The sequence below is a fragment of the Euprymna scolopes genome, chromosome 4 (assembly GCF_053919585.1).
Source record: "Euprymna scolopes isolate OS-2025 chromosome 4, ASM5391958v1, whole genome shotgun sequence".
In the NCBI taxonomy this organism is placed as follows: Eukaryota; Metazoa; Mollusca; class Cephalopoda; order Sepiida; family Sepiolidae; genus Euprymna; species Euprymna scolopes.
The window spans coordinates 37,137,150-37,155,174 of NC_136485.1; the positions used below are offsets into that span (position 1 = coordinate 37,137,150).

At 36.5% G+C, this 18,025-nt stretch overlaps 1 protein-coding gene and 1 non-coding gene across 7 annotated transcripts in view; both read right to left on the minus strand.

Moving 5' to 3' along the window:
* LOC145267139 (zwei Ig domain protein zig-8-like) overlaps positions 1 to 18,025 on the minus strand; it is an 845,722-nt gene that overhangs the window by 243,533 nt on the left and 584,164 nt on the right. For all 6 annotated transcript variants that reach the window (XM_080123191.1, XM_080123196.1, XM_080123205.1 and 3 more), the window contains one exon: positions 1,785 to 1,814. In XM_080123191.1, coding sequence (XP_079979317.1) covers positions 1,785 to 1,814 — 30 coding nt within the window. The remainder of the gene's footprint in view (positions 1 to 1,784; positions 1,815 to 18,025) is intronic.
* Positions 4,218 to 4,320, minus strand: LOC145275198 (U6 spliceosomal RNA). The gene has a single exon (XR_013867090.1). It is a non-coding gene; the product is annotated as a U6 spliceosomal RNA (small nuclear RNA).

Consider the following 18,025-nt stretch of genomic DNA (forward strand, 5'->3'; position numbering starts at 1 on the left):
AATAACTGAGAATGGTAAACTGCTCTTGCATGACTTAACTGATAACATAATAAAAGTTGAATAATGAAAATAAACTAAAATAATAAAATAACATTTGAAAAACAAAAACTTATTTCACAAATGCAATTAAAGCGATATATATATGTGTGTGTGTGTATCGCTTTAATTGCAATATATATGTATGTATATGCATATATATATATATATATATATATATATATATATATATATATCGCTTTAATTGCACTTAGCAAACCAATAATTTAAGCAATTTTCGTTGAGTATTTTCCAAGATATTTGCATTTAAAATGGCGTCAAATTTTTTGCGACACACACACACATACACACACACATACACACACTCTCTCTCTCACTCTATCTCTCTCTATATATATATTATATATACATTATATATATATAATTATAAAACTCAAATGACCTTGTAACGGGTGCTGTAACCCAACATCCTGTTTATGACTTCCTGTTGCGCATGCGTACATGAACAAATAATCAACGCGACAATAAAACGTATTGTTTTACTGTGTAAGTTTTTAGCGACCCCATTGTTTTTCTCGTTTAAATTATCCAAATAAACATCTGCTAATACTTTCTGCATTTTTTTACATTGTTCATTTTCGTATTACGTTTAAGTTTTTTTTACGCAATTTTCTTACAAATAAATCTACTTTAACCCATTGACAACTATAAGAGCATTTTACAACGGTGATTTACCCCCCGCCGTCTCTTTTATTTTAATTTTTTCTCCATTTTTTAATACACCTTTCTTAAAAACATTCATACATTTTCCTCTACACTACCAACAGAAAGAAATAACCCCGAAAATATATTTGGTTGAATTTACGTTACAAATAAATAATCAACGCGTCAATAAAACGTATTGTTTATTATGTACGTTTTCAGCATCACAATTTTTTCTTTTACACGTTTAAATTAAAAGATATCAAAATTTGAATTTAACTTTAAGTGTTATGGTGCAAATTTACCTATAAGTATGGCAAACCACTTATAATTCAATGTTTGTAAGTTTTTTTTTTCAAAAATAAACAATTATAAGCAAAACGAATCATAGAAATCTATCTATATTCTTTTTTTCATTTTAATATACTTTCATAGCTATGTTTCTTTTATGTAAAAAAAAAACTATGTACTTTATGTAACAAGTGTCACGCTCATACATTTTCCATAGCTAATATAGCATACTGCCCAACGGGCTACCGGTAGTCTTATATATATATATATATATATATATATATATATATATATATATATATATATATATATATATTTATATATATATATATATATATATACGCATCTAGTATTATTTCAGAATCTACTTGCTACGCTATACTGCACTATAAACGTGTATAAAATAAATAAACAATAGTACCGTGTTTTTGTGAAACCGAAAGTACCGACGAAAGTTCGGATCTATCTACTATCATAAGATGAATATGCTTGCACAATAATTTAATTATCTATTTAACTGTCCTATAACACTAACTTACAATATATACATATATGTATGTATATATATACATATGTATGTATATACATATATAATTATGAATGATAATTGATTAATCTTATAGATGCATGCACATAAACATCTATGAGTTTCCTTGATTATGTTTGTTTAATCTATGATGCAAATACGTTTCCATTCCAAATACATTTATGTAAAAAAGGAAACTCAATTTATTTGGGTTGTTAATAAAAAAAAAAACACATTCATGCTAAAAATAAATTTGAAAAGTACTTACCTCGTTTGACATTAGTCCCGTTTAAGTTTACTGGAATAGAGAAACATGAAGTAACAGTAATAATTATTCCAAGAGTCTCATTTAAAATGCATGGCGTTTTTAGAAAAAAAAAATCGACTCGTCCATTATGTCGGCGGAAAAAAACACGCTCTGCTTGCTTAGATTACAAGATGAATATTATTGACTCATTATTGATCCTAAACACAACCGTTCTTTGTCAGACCGGAGGAGTACAGTCGATGAGTCAATAGTAACCGGGCGGTCAAAATACATCATACGTATAGAAGTAGTCTATGAAAGTAGCAAACGAAACAAATGTGTGTATTATTTTAAGTAAGAACATTTTGATAGCCCGCTTACTTCTGACTCAGACTATATCTATTTTATACACAAAATATAATTTCACGCTCTAAGCGACCGTCAAACTATCTAAAATCACTAACTAAATCGCGATGCTATTTTTGTGATTCGTTTAGTGATTGCTTAAACAAATCTTCCAATATTTCCAACATCCATCAACTCTTTCCATAAGCATTGAAAATCCCATTGAATAATCACAGCAGCCGTTTATCATTGGTTTCTCGCTTTGGGTTTTAGCTGGGAGTTGAGTGATAATAATCTTTCTCATCGTTCCAGTATTCCCACCTTTCTAATGAAACTCTCGTCGGTGCTCCCACTCTTCCTCAGCTTTTCACAACAGTTTTCTGTGTTGCCAACCGAGGCTGCTGTCACTACGTTTATGTGTTGTGTATGTCTGTGAACTTGTATGAGAGTGAAAGGACCCAATTTTTAGTGTGTGCGTTTGGAGGGGTTCGCATGATTAGTGATATTATCAATAGTAGTAGTAGTAGTAGTAGTAGTAGTAGTAGTTATAATAATAGTTTCAGTAATATTCTCATTTAATATAAGTGCATAATTGTTCTCCCTAGTCAAATGTATAACCTAGTGCTATAAAATACGCGTTTGTTTGGTAAAAAATATATCTATCACGGAGCCTTGCTTAGAACATGCACAGAGCCCGATCCTGAATCATACATGGCTCGTTTTCTTGGAACATATCGTAAAACCATTAAAAATTATGTCTATGAACTTAGGTAGATATCTCCGTTTTCAGGTATAACATTCTTTACGATTACAATTTTCATGTCTTAGTAATCTTGGAATTGATTTTCAGTTGCCAAATTGCATATCGAAATTGGTTAAGTAGCATCGTAAAGATGGTGTCTAATCAGTGGGCTTAAATTGTCTGATGTAGATTTCATTAGAGCAATCGATAAGTATAAACGAATTGCCAAATTCTGGAAAGTGTATTTGCTATGAATATTTTTTTCAAAACTGTTATATGTCTTCTAATAACAGTTTAGACACATTCTATTATACCTATGTCTTATAACGATATATTAATACTGGGTAAACTGGAATTTAAAGCTTAACTGTCCGTAAACCTGCATTTTATTATTATTATTATTATTATTATTATTATTATTATTATTATTATTACTACTACGCACTAGTAGTTATCACACAGGTCATTGTCAGAGATTACTCACTGATAACAATCGGTGGTGTTCCATGGAGTCTGGATGACAAAAAGTCTTCCAGATTTAATGTAATCTCGACTTTTTTTCAATAATCTTTGCATATGACTCTTAGCTATCGCATCAGCCTGCTTGTCATTCAACGATGACTATAAGTCTTAACTAGATTTTGTGTGAAAATAAACCTCCCCAAAGTACCAGTGGATAAAGTTTAGGCCGGGCGCCAGCCCCGGCCAAGTGTAGTATCTGTTCAGGAAGATACTGCAAGCAAAGACCATATATGGGGGAAACCCCACATATAAGACCATTGCCCTTGTGACAATCAATTATTGGTCAATATAGGGGAACCCCTTATTACCAATTGTCACTATCCAGCTCCCCGGGGAGCTGATCCCCATTTCCCCTTTACTCTCCACATTAAAAAACGGCCTTGTGCCTAATTTGCTCAGTGGGGAAGCAAATAAACACTCGGTTCAGGAAGATACTGCAATTAAAGTACATATGTTGGGGAAACCCCACATATAAGACCATTGCCCTTGTGGCAATCAGTTATTGGTCAATATAGGGGAAACCCTTCATACCAATAGTCATTCTCCAGCTCTCCTATTCGCCGGGGAGCTGGTCCCCATTTCCCCAATCTATCCACATTAAAAAACGGCCTTGTGCCTAATTCGCTCAGTGGGGAAGCAAATAAATACACTCCCCCAAGTCCTAGTTCTCTTCGCCCTCATCCAGTGAAGATTTGGTTAATGCTTTGTCTCCTAGGCCTTTCTAACCTCATCGACACTTCTCGACTATTTATTGTGGTACCAGTCCATGTTGACACTAAAACATTTTAGGGTGGTGCTGGTGATAGAAGATAACTTAAAATTTCCGGTTCAGTTTACTTTTATGCAAAAATATAATACGCATCACGAATTTACGCGCCATCATGCGCAGGGGACTTGTTAATCTTCCCAGTATCGTTACTATTTTAATATATGTATTGCCGATATTATTATTATTATTATTATTATTATTATTATTATTATTAATATTATAATTGTTATTATTATTATTATTATTATTATTGTTATTATTATTGTTATTATTAATATTATTTTTATTATTATTATTATTATTATTATTAATATTATTATTGTTATCATTATTGTTGTTATTATTATTGCTGTTATTATTAATATTATTGCTATTATTATTATTGTTATTATTATTAATATTATTATTGTTATTATTTTATTATTATTATTATTATTATTATTGTTAATATTATTAATATTATTATTGTTATTATTTTATCATTATTATTGTTATTATTATTATTATTATTATTATTATTATTGTTATTATTATTATTATTATTATTATTATATCTGAAAAAAATTCAGGCCAATAAATATATGAGAGCGACAGTTATGCTTTTTATCTGTCTATCTTCTATCTGAGTGTATTTCTACTTCTCTATTCTCAACTTATCTGTAACTCTAGATTCGTGCATGATCCGGGTATGTCTGCTTTCTTTTGTATTTCTATTTTGATATCTCATAACAAATATAATTTTGATCTTTAATCCATGGCTTTTAGTCATGAAATAAATTATTCAAATATTTTTATATAATTGTAACTTACTTACTTTTTTCTCGCGAAATACTAATCATCTAGGGATACCAAAAAATAAGTCAGACTTGGAGGGACGCATATATTCAATATTTTCAAAAAGATAGGGGCGAAAACCTATAACTTATGACGAGTTCGGATCTGCCCAACAAACCAAAATGAGGGCGAAACTCGAGTATTGAACTTCCGGTTTGTTGTCTTTTACGACTATTGTAAGCTGCAACGTTGTTTGACTGTAGAAATAGTGATCTCATCTCTCACATTTTAAAATTTATATATACATATATATATATATATATATATATATATATATATATATATATATATATGTACCATTTATTTATTTATTTTTAGACAAGCGAGGGCGTAGTACCCATGCGCGGATATGCCAAATCGGTGACATAGTCTATATAAATAGAAATCTCTCAGCAAACGCCTATGTCCTGATTTTAACGTCTTGATACAGGACCAATGTGAGATGGAGACCACTTTAGCCAGAAACCTTCCTATTGCAAACGACGCGAAAAATATAGAGATTACAAAGTTTATATTTTCACATTTCAAATGTATAATTGCGCATCATAGTATTTACATGGGCTCTAGTAAACATATCGATAAAGTCTCGTGACGTCTCGTTCTGTATTTTGTATGTGTCAGTAGAGAGAAGCGCGAGGCAATGTGTTGAAGGTGTTTTATGATAATTTGATATGTTCTGTCTTTTATAACCTTTGTTTAGTAGTTGCGGTAGATAGGTTTTGGCCGTGGGCAGTGAGAACAAATACTTTCTCTTTCAGATTTGAGCCTAGAGATTTGTAAGCACTGATGCATCCTTATTTAAAAAAAAATGGATACAAATATTATTATCTTATTGACTTTGTAAAATCCCGTTAGTCGGCCGCGACGAATGATCTGAGACGATCACAAGTTTGCAGAGTTTTCACTGAGTTTTGTTTACAATTAAAATATTGCACCGCTTTCCGACTGACCAGTCAAACTAATTAAATCTAAAATTATTCAGATATAAAAATAGAAAGAAAGATCAATAGGGAAAAAGCCAAGTTAAACGTGGGTAATTCTTTTTATATGAATAGGAGTTTTGCTAGTCAATATCATTCTCAGTTTTCGTGGGATATTTCTAAAATGTTTTTTTACTATTGTAATTTTACACACACGTTTACACGTGGATACCGTGGACACGATACTATGTAACAGAGTACGTCGCAAGGAACATACGAGAAGTAATAACTCGACTCCTTATTTTCTATCAACGCCATTTATTTCCGGGTACTTTCCTGAATAAAACGTAATCGTTCTCTTGCCATTTGACCTCTGGCAACCCCGAACGTCGTTTCGAAAGTGCTCTCGAAAGTGCTTTTGGTCGCGCTCACAAACGTGCTCCCATATATATGCGTACGTTCTTTTTTTACTTTTTCCCCTGATGCAATTTCGCACACGGTTCGACATTTACATGTAGCCGCCATACTATTAAACTATTTTATCTAGAGGATATACAGGCCCGGTCGTTAAATGGCGAGAAACGAAGTATAATTGACAAGTTTAAGTGACAAATTACATGTCAGCGGTGACCCTAGACTACAGTCGATAACATCACGTGACTTCTGATTTTATATTTTAGATCTCTTTAATCGGCTCGACTTAAAGAAAAAAAAATACGTGTCTAGTTGCTTTCAAGGTACGAGGCTGGGCAACGCATAGAATATAGCTGGATATAACGAGACAAGCTATCCGTCTATTTATTTATATCTCCCCTCCCACGCCCCCTTTCTCTCACACACACACATATGCAAGTTCCTGTCGTTCTGTGTTTTCTGTTTTCCGTGACTATCTTTCTGTTTAAATACACTTTTTCATAAACATAGGCGCTAAAGTTAGCTTAACAGCAGACGAATAAGACCTGGGTCACCGACAACGACCAATGTTTTATGTACCAATTATTGTAGTATATAGTGCAAATCTAACTCGGTTACGATAGATGTTATTATTGCTTGACATGCTAGCTTTTCGGATTTCTATTCAACGATATTTTCATTTTGATAGTTTTTATATTTGTAACTGTAATTTATGGAAATCGATCCAGATAAAACATGAAGCCGCTCGACATAAGAAATAATAAAAACGAAAACTCCAATAACAAAAAGCCGGCTATAGGCCTTAACTAGAAAGAACCAAGACGATAGACACGAGGAAAACAGTAAGCAGAGAAAGAGTTTTATAAGTTCGCAGATCTTGAAAAGAAGCTATTAGATTAGGAATCCGTATTGAGGTATTAAAACAGTGAATTAATAGAGACCACTAAACCAACGCTTCAAACGAGCTGAAATAAAAGAAGCATACAATAGACCATACAATCTTGCAGAACATAAACCATAATATAATCGTATTTATAAAAAGATTGAGACTAGCAATATCACATATGTGAAAGAGGTTGCAAAAAAGGGCGTAGGCAATGAATTTTACATATGATTTTGCACTTGATCAATTCTCCGATGTGGAACTGGTTTTTATCTGGCTACAATATTGTCATCTTCAATTCAACGTAAACAAGTTCTTATTGTATCATGTTCTTAAATAATCTAACTATACCAAATTTCCATCTATTGTTGCAATGACTACCGTACACACATTAACCCGACTGGCTTCCGGACCTTGATCTGTGGTGAACGCTTTGTAAAAAAAAAAAAAAAAGACTCAAATGTATTTGAACAAAAATAGCAAATTACAAGTCATATAAATATACACGTAAAAGGTATTTCATCCATCTACAATCTGAATGGTTTTATAAAGCTGCATTATACCTTGATAATCCTCATGGCCTTCTCTGACATGTAACTTCAAAAACAGCAACAGAGAATGCTGCTTTTTTATCATACGACATAATCAGATTGACGCATTGATCTTGTTAGATCACCGAAGTTAAGCAATGTTGTGTCTAATCAGTATAAGATCGATGACTATTTGGTAATACCAAACTCTGTATGTAGAAAGACATCCTTACAAGAATTTCAAAAACATTACCTAGTCATCTCCCTTAACCGGGGTATACGTGGTACTGAGGGTCGCTTGTTGTGAATTTAATATTTCCTTCACACTTCCTCATTTGAGGAAAGCTGGTTCAACCAGCCCAAGGTAAATGACAAGTATTTTAGTGGTGAATGCTCTGACGAACTGCAATCACTTGTGCCCCCACGACGTGAGCACCCTCGACAAACCCGACAGGCTGCTAAATCCCACCCCCACAATGTAGAGATCCCTAGATGTAAAAGATCTTTTTACTCCAATAGTTTCTTTCCCAGAACCGCAAGACTCTGGAATTCCATTCCAGGTCCCCGCTTCCCCAACAGTACTGACGTGCAGAAGTTCAAGTGTAACGTGAACCGACACCTTGCTGCCCAAATCCCTACATAGTACCCCAGTAGTTGTTGCCCCTGATAGTAGCCCCCTACACCAAAGTGGCAATTTTCCTTGTTTGGGGTGAAAATGTAATAAAAAAAAATATGTGTGATCGATCTGATCTAACAATATACGCTGTTGATCTCCTATATGTTATTAGTAAAGTTTTAAGAGGTTGTCAACAGCAGACTCGTTCAATTTCTGTAAAGTTTTAGACTCTTTAGTGATGTTCAGTATGGCTTTCATAGTATTCATTCAACAGCTGATCTAACTGTTGTAATTGAACGAACCTGTCAGTTTATGAATAATACAGGCGAAAGATAAGTCACTGCGGTTTACATTTCAAAGGCGTTCAACAGAGTGTGGCATTCTGATCTTCTACATTAACTTCGAGATTATGGTATTAGGGGTAAATATTTTCGCATTGTTAGGTCTTTTTTCTGACAGAATCTTGCGAGTAATTCTTGCTGGTGTATCTTAATTTGTTCCTATTAATGCTTGTGATTGTCAGGGCTCCACTTTAGGTCCAACAGTGTTTCTTCTCTGTATAAATGACCGACTATAGACTGTTAAAAAAATAACATTTATGCTGATGACATCACTCTTTAATCTGGTATTGCTTCTTGTCAATTTTTCTCAGATCAGTTAAAATATGCATTTTACATAGAACTTAATCTGGGTTCTATTGAGGATTGGGTTAAAAAGACTTGTTTCGTTTAATCCTGTTATTGTCCTTCAATCACAAACGTGTCTATTTTCTCCTTGAGATCTCATGGATAGCTTTACTCTCGATATGAATTCGACTTCAAACTTCTTGATTTTTTTTCCTATCAAATCTTTCTCGGAGTCCATATATAAAATCCATTACTCTTACTTGTCGTTGCAAAATCGGTTCCCTTTATCATTCTGAACATTACCCCACACCAGAGACTATTCTTTATCACTATGCATCTACATATCAGACCTGTATGGAGTACTATTGTTATATTATATTCAGTGCCACATTTGAAGGTTCTCACTAACTTGCAAAGACTTGTATGCAATTTGATTGACCCCACATTTTCTTCTTCATTCAAACTCTCTCTCTCTCTCTCTCTCTCACAGACGTGATGTTGCCAGTCTCAGTCTTTTCTATGAATATTATTATGTCATGTGTTCCTAAGAATTGTCTGATCTATTTTCCTTTCTTGGTTTCAGCTCGTTGACTCGTTTTACTAGAGGTCTCCGTCTATTCGCTGATACCTCATTGAAATACAACTGCCTATTCCAGTAGCTTCTTTCTAAGGACTGCAAGGTTGGCGAACTCTCTACCTACTCACTGTTTTCCATCCAGCTACAACTTTTGTCTTTTCAAACTCCCTGTGCAATCATCTGCTTTCATACACCAAATGGCTTCATGTCTTGTCTCGAGCAATTTCCATAAATAGTACATATGCGTTAACATCCCAATTCTTTTTATATATAGTCATTCTAAATTATCTTTCGGGTACAGTGCTTTGTGCGCAGTGATTAGTACCCGATTCTTTGATTTATGTAGCTGGGCTTTTCGTGTATTTAGTATATGGAGATTCGAAAGTATCTCATTTAATGTAATAAATTACTTCATTCTGGCTTATTCTAATATATATATATGTATATGTATATATATATATATATATATATATATTAAAATGAAAAGGAGAAATATTATCTTTATATTAGAACCTATGTGTATGATCAGAAATCTCAATATACTAGATAGAGCAATAAGAATAAGAAAGAATGATAATTGAATTGAAAACTTTTGTTTAAATTTTTTTTATGGATTTATAAATATTCTAATTTATTCAATTTTCATTGTCAGTATCACTTTTCTTGTATATATACATGCGTATATACATATGCATGTATATATATGTATATATATGTGTGTATATATATATGCTAAGGCGTTACTAATATATTAAGGTGCAACGGGAATAAGAGTTAAATAAGAATACTTAACATAATTCAATCCCTCTTAGATAAGAGAAAATCCAGGTTGTCCTCAATGGTATGATATAAATGCGGGAGTCTATCCTTATTCCTAATATTCATAAATGACCTCCCTTACAAAATTGTCTGTGAGATGGGTATATATGCTGATGACACCACAAACAAATGAACACATATCTAAAAAAATGGCAGAAACACTAGAGGATGACCTCCAATCTGTAGTGGAATGGGGATAAAAATAGATGGTCACATTCAATGCTGCCAAGACTAAACATGTTTCCTTCAATAACTACATACACCTTCTCTACCACCAATAGCAATGACCAAATACTCTTTATCTGAAAGTACATCTTTTAAAATCCTCGGCCTAACATTCACAGGAAACATGAGTTGGAACAATTACATTGAGAGCATTGCCAGGACCGCTGCGAAAAAGGTAGGTCCTCTCTACCGTGCTAGAAAGCTACTAACGCCTGAAAGTATCCTGTACCTCTATAAGGCCATCATTCGCCCATGTATGGAATATTGTTGTCATATTTGGGCCGGTGCATCTGCTACTAGTCTCTCACTCCTAGATAAGGTTCAAAAGAGAGTCGCCAACCTAATAGGTCCTGAACTGTCATCCCAGCTTCGGCCCCTGTCCCATCGACGTAATGTAGCATCTCTGTGCCTGTTCTACAAGTACTTTAACGGTGAATGCTCCGACGAACTACAAGCACTTGTGCCCCTCTACGTAAATACGACAAACCTGACAAGCAGTAAACTCCCACCCCTTCACAGTAGAGATCCCTAGATGTAAGAGAGCGTTCTACGCCAGTGGTTTCTTCCACAGAACCGCTATACTTTGGAATTCCCTTCCAGGTTCGTGCTTCCCCAACTGTACTGACATGCAGAAGTTCAAGTGTAAAGTTAACCGACATTTTGCTGCCCGACACCCCACCTAGTACCCTTGTAGCCTGTGTCCCTAATAGTAGCCCCCTACATCAAATGGTAATGTGCCTTGTTTGGGGTGAAAATGTAATAAAAAAAGTGTGCAGTGGATTGTGATAAGTGCTAATGATCGTAATTTAATTTTTTAAGAAGGCGAGGAAACATATATATATATATACATATTTATATATAATTATATATATACATATTTATATATAATTATATATATATATATATACATACATACATATTTATATATATATACATATTTATATATAATTATATATATACATATTTATATATAATTATATATATATACATATTTATATAAACAATAGTTTTATACATTAGTTTTCTAGATATAGATTCAATGGAACTAACGTGATTAATAAAGCGTGCTCAATGTAGAGCAGAGCTTATATATTGTTTGTTTACTATACAAAATTATTGGTTACATATGTGCATACATGTTTCAGTGGTATCCCAATTCAAATATTCCACTCTTTCAAACTATGTCTTTCATTTTGATTTTAGGGATTTTAAATGTGTTCTATATTTAATAATTACATCTATTTTTTACTGCTTTTTATTCCACAATGCGTAATATGTTGCAATTTTTATAGACGCCTTTTATGTTAATAGTTGGAATAAAAATGGCTCCTATTTTAGTCTGATGAAGTGGCAGCTTCGAATCGGAGTTCCACTAAAACATGTATGTACATATGTAACTAATAATATGTGTAAAATAAACAAACTATATACATAAACAAAAACTAACATTATTTTAGAATTTAATACAGAATATAACTGTTATTATATCACGTAAGTTCTTAATTGAGACGTTACAACTAACAAACCTTAAACATTCTAACTCACCCAATTCAATAATATTCTCAATGCACGAAGTTTGTAAAACCAACACAAAGTCAAGTATCTGCAGAATGTCTTCTTGGTTCCTCCTCTTCTCTTTTCTCTCTCTCCCAACAATCGAACACAGCATATAATAACAAAACTCTAAAGCACGTCTGACAGCACTGACTTCTGCCAACAGTCTGCCCCTCCTCTTAACAACACAGGCTTTTTATATCGCAAAATCGTTCACCTCTATTTGCATATTCTTCTAACTCACGTGATTACTACTCTATAAATAAGAGTCTTGGCCGTTTCTTTTCTTTCTTTTTATTTATTTTCGGTGACCGACCCGCACGTGGTCTATCCAGGTAAGTCACGCATTTCTCCACACTCCCCCCTGATCTCATGATCACAAACAGGACATGCGGGCAATCGTCGTTGGCCGGTACTCCTTCGAAGAATTGGGGGCAGCACTTCCTCATTGCTGTTTTCTTCATTACCACCATCATTACTACCAGTCTCTTCCATTATCCCGTCTCGTGGTTCCATAGGCGGTGTCTCACAATCAGGGCAGGGGGGCAGTATCCGTCTTTGTCGGGTACTTCTCCGAAGAATCGGAGGCGTCATCTCCTCGGTGTGCTCCATCATCCCTTCTCGCGGGGTTTCGCAATCACGGGGGGTGGGCAGTATTCGTCTCTGTCGAATATTTCGATGAGGCATTACTTCCTTGTGTCCATCGCTCTCCTCACTATTGTCATCAGTATGTCCCATCATTCCCTCGTCTGGTTCTGTTGGTGGTGTTTCTATGCTCACCTGAAGGGGCAGTAAGTGATCAGGATCATCTCTGAACGGTGTGTGATCCTCCTCATCGTCCTCAGAATCAGAAGAGGTATAACAAGGGCGGATATCTTTTACGTGACGTGGTATGCCACCAATCAACATGGTCTGAGGACTTATGATTTCGTCTATTTTTCCCCGGAAAAATTTCGTAGTGCACCCAGCATTCGGGGTTTTTATCCAAACAAGGTCTCCCACCTGATATGGTGTATTGACAACACTCACCACTGATGGTATGGCATCAACTCCTTTCACACGCTGTTTATATTGGTAAATCCCATTGGCTGGTGCAGTTGCTGGTGTTGCATTGTCCTTGGGTGTTATATTATACCAGTACACAGCTTCTGGAATAGAGCACTGCGTCCTGGCTGCAATTCTTTTGATGGTGCGGTGACACCGTTCTGCTATACCATTACCCTCGGGATAATATGCACACCGATAATGCATTTTAATCCCCCATTCGTGCACGAATTTCTGAAATTCTTGACATCGAAATGTAGCGGCATTATCAGTCAGAATTTCAATCGGGGCACCACGTTCAAAAAAGACGGCTCTCAACTGTTGTATAATGCTGGCTGCATCCTGTCGTGTCAACAGGCGCCATATTGTGAAACGCGTCGGGCCACAATCCGTCATGGTCAAAAAATGTTTGTCCCCATAATGTGTTATGTCCATCCCTACTCGCTGCCAGTTGCCCTCCACCTCGAGCTTCCCTTTTTGCCATTGGGATGGTGCCGGATCAATTCTCTGACACTCTTCACACGAACGTATGGCTGCTTTCACTGATGCTTTTGTAGTTGCAGGGCATACTCTTCGGACAAAATATGCAGTCCTCTGAATTCCAGGATGTCCAATCTGCTGGTGTATCATACGGATCTGGTCAGGTGTTAATTGATCCGTTACAGTCGCGCATGTTTGTTGTTGAAGATCGGATCCCTGCCTCATTGCATCGATCCACCTCTTTGGTACTCGAGTCAAGCTATCAGCCAAATTCTGCATCGACGAGACTAACGTAATGTCTACCTGCAAGCTGTATTCGTCAACTAGACGCTTAATTATTGCTAGTCTCCTTCGTACTAGCATTTCACTTGCAGGTCTAGTCTTAACTCGAGCCTTTCCAGTCAAGGTGTCGGTTAACCAATGGTAAACACACAATGAGTCAGTGTGGAGATGCACAGCATTAGTCTGCCATTGCAATGCGAGATTAAGACCTTTTAACGTGGCATCAAGTTCTGCCAAATTTATATGTTGGGCATCATTTTTCGGACGAAGCCAGCATGCATCTTCCACAACAACACCTAGTTGCTCCAACACGACACCTGTAGCCAACGAACTTGCGTCAACCCATGCATTTAGTTCGTTTCCAGACACTTGCCACTCACCTCGGGCAGGGTCATTCCTATGCACTCTGGACAACATTTCAGCCATCATTTGTTGGAGAGAATCATCATCCGCAACATCGTCCCATCCTTTTGTTACTGTAGTCACTCGTCTTTTCACCACTCTTGTTGCCGATCGGAGCCATCCACAGACAGGTAGATGTCCTACCAATTTACCACAGATAGAAAACACAGTACGTCTTGTTAATACATTGGGTAACTTTGGAAGTGGGCTCCCTCGCTTCCATCGCAACGTATTGCCCTCCTCCCAGACCTCGAGGCCTAGCACGAGCACTCCATCCTTTAGGCGCTTAGGGTCTTTGCTTATTAACACAAACGCTTTCAGTTTTATTCGAACTGCATCCGCAGACATTATGTCCTCATTAACATAGATGTCATCTATGTAGGCTGAAGCAGCTTTTGCTGTGGTCTCATCCTGCATCAAAACAGTTTTAATAACGGTTGTCATAATCAAGGGTGCTACGTTTAGGCCAAAACCCAAACGTGTCAAACAATATAGTTTTCCCTTGAGTAGTACTGTCTGAAACGGCCATAATGACTCATGGACACGTATCTGCAGGTAGGCCCTCTTTAGATCCAGAAGTGCTACATTGCTCCCTTTTTGACGCCACTCTCTCAGTTTAGCAGCGCACACATCTGCGTTTCCGGTAAACGCATCAACATGCCGATTCAACTCTCGGTAATCCATTACGGGACAAATTTTTTCTTTGGTAGGTTGTTCAACAGCCATGAGCGGAATTAATCCCTTGGGTGGTCCCAGACGTTCCTGTGGGTATGGTATTAACCAACCGTTGTCAATCCACATCTGAAGTTCTTCTTCATATGCGGCCCTGTTCTTGGTAGAAACTGCATACTCTGGAATCGTGTTGCACAGCCGATCTGGTTCCTGGCCCATGGCCCATTTCCACTTTGCAGTCCACACCCTTTCGTTGTCATCAAATGTAGCACAGAAGTCCTTTTCTTCAATCGACATGGCTGCACAGACGTCTTTCCCTTCTCCAAGCCTGATAACTCTAGCTGCTGTGATTGTAACGCCTCCTAGTGCTTGTATTGCATCAATTCCAAGCAACATGTCGTAGCCAAGGGGTTTCTCCTGCGTCACCAGAACGTCAACTTTAGCTGTGTCACCCTTCTCAGTACAGATTGTGACTGTCCCTTCACCACAACATACCCGTGATGAGCCATTGATGGTCATAACGCCGACTGGGTTCCTCCGCCACACCGGACAGCAATGGGCACTAACTATAGACCGGGAACACCCCGTGTCTATAAGTGCTGAACACTGCACATCATCAAGTTTAACGCTAATTACAGGCAATCCTGTGTTTATTGGTTTGCAGGGGGCAAGGGTAGCGATAGTACCTTGCCCCCAACTTCGTTTCCCGAACAGTTGCGAGATATGTGCCCAAACTTATTGCAGCGATAGCATTGCACTGGTCTCTTTGATTGTGGATATACACCTCTCCTATCACTCCGGCACTCTTTAGCAAAATGATTGGCCTCCCCACATTTATAGCACACTGGGGTGGCATGCTTATTACTATCTGGAAGAGAGTCCACATTGCCTCCATGTCGAAAACGAGCTGCTGCTGCAATTGGTTCCTGTTCCTTACAGATGTTTCGAGCTCGGGCCAATAACTCATCAGTTGACAATTCATCGATTCTTGATGCCCGCAACAGTTTACTGACCTCCTCGGGTAGGCCTACCAAAAAAGCACAGCTTAATATTTTATCGTTGACCCCACCAAACGGTACAGATAATTTTCGCAGGTCGGCTAGGTACACGTCGACTGTTTCCTTGGGTTGAAGTGTCCGGCTCGTGAACTGTTGCCACGCAACAAATGGATCTGTACCAAACGCTGTATACAGGCTCTGCTTGATTTCATCCCAGTCTGGTTCATCCCCGAGTTGTTGGTAGACTTCATAGGCCCCTCCGGTAAGCCTCAAAGGGATAACTGTGGCTGGTTCTTTAATTTTGCACAGTTTACAGATTTTCTCTGCCTTTTCAATCCATTCGACGACAGCCGGTCCAATGGTAGATCCGTCGAACTCGGGTATTAAGCGAATGTCGAATCTGTCCATTGTTAGTCACCGCACACCAAGCGCCGAAATAGCTTAAAACCAACACAAAGTCAAGTATCTGCAGAATGTCTTCTTGGTTCCTCCTCTTCTCTTTTCTCTCTCTCTCCCAACAATCGAACACAGCATATAATAACAAAACTCTAAAGCACGTCTGACAGCACTGACTTCTGCCAACAGTCTGCCCCTCCTCTTAACAACACAGGCTTTTTATATCGCAAAATCGTTCACCTCTATTTGCATATTCTTCTAACTCACGTGATCACTACTCTATAAATAAGAGTCTTGACCGTTTCTTTTCTTTCTTTTTATTTATTTTCGGTGACCGACCCGCACGTGGTCTATCCAGGTAAGTCACGCATTTCTCCACAGTTTGCCCAATGGTTATAAGAGGTATGATCCTGGTTTACCTTAATATACGTTAAAGAACGAGCAAAGAAACCAAACATACCTGCACTAAGAGGATTTACATACCTAAAACTTCTCCACTGATTCGATACTAATATATGCGGAAGCTTACAGCACGATTACGCACATGACACAAAGTTCTAATTGGTTTTTCCGTTTCAGATAAAATGTCAATGTTTCAACAAACCCACCCTCTCGACTAACCCTCTTCCTTTACCGTACATGAATCAAATCAAATTAAATCAAATCGATTCTCAGTAACATTTTATTCCTGTCTTCAATTACGACCTGAGATAACATTTTGTATATTTTTGATTGTTTCAAGTGAGTTCTTGCATATTTCATTATCGTTCATTTTCAATACAAAGACACACAGACACGCATACGTACGTACATTATATTTCGATTTAATTCTGATTCACAGTTTATTTGTCTAGTTCGTATGATTTCAGTTTTGTATTAACTTGTATCGACTACCGTGTCTACGTCTATTTGTCACTGTCCAAATAATCACATATTTATAACACTCCAAGTCAGCGCGTATTTTAAAGTAACAGTAACTCCACATGGCCTTAATCTTCCAGATTGCGACTGTAGCAATATATTACTGATACAGACAATTTTCTTTTTCACTTTTCATATTTACTACAAAAACACCAGAAACGCTCTAATTCTTTAAAAGGGCCCAATTAACGTTTTGGTTTTGATTGGTAATGTTGCTCACTTTATAGTGTCTCTAGGATTATTATGGAGAATGTTAAAGGAATGCGTTTTCTGGCTGATCTTTCAAGGTTGTCGGGCGTGTATACCATGATTATATATTTTTTACTAACTCGAGCGTCAGGTGTCTAAATTAGTAGTTAATAGTACCAATTCCCAGAACACGGAGTCCCTAACGCCTATATTTCTCTATCTATGACCCCGACAAGGCACATATCTTTCATTTTGATTTTGGGAGTGTAATGTGTCCTCTATTTAATTATTATATCTATTGTTCCTCCCCTTTTATGTTATAATACGTATAATGTTACGTATTTTATAGACGGCTTTTATGTTATTCCTTGAAATAAAAAGTATATAGGGAATTAATATGTATGTGTGTGAATCAAACTATGTCTTAGGTATTACCATTTGTATCTTTGACAATCGATAACGCAACAAACAGAATTCCGATATCGTTCACAGAGATGATATA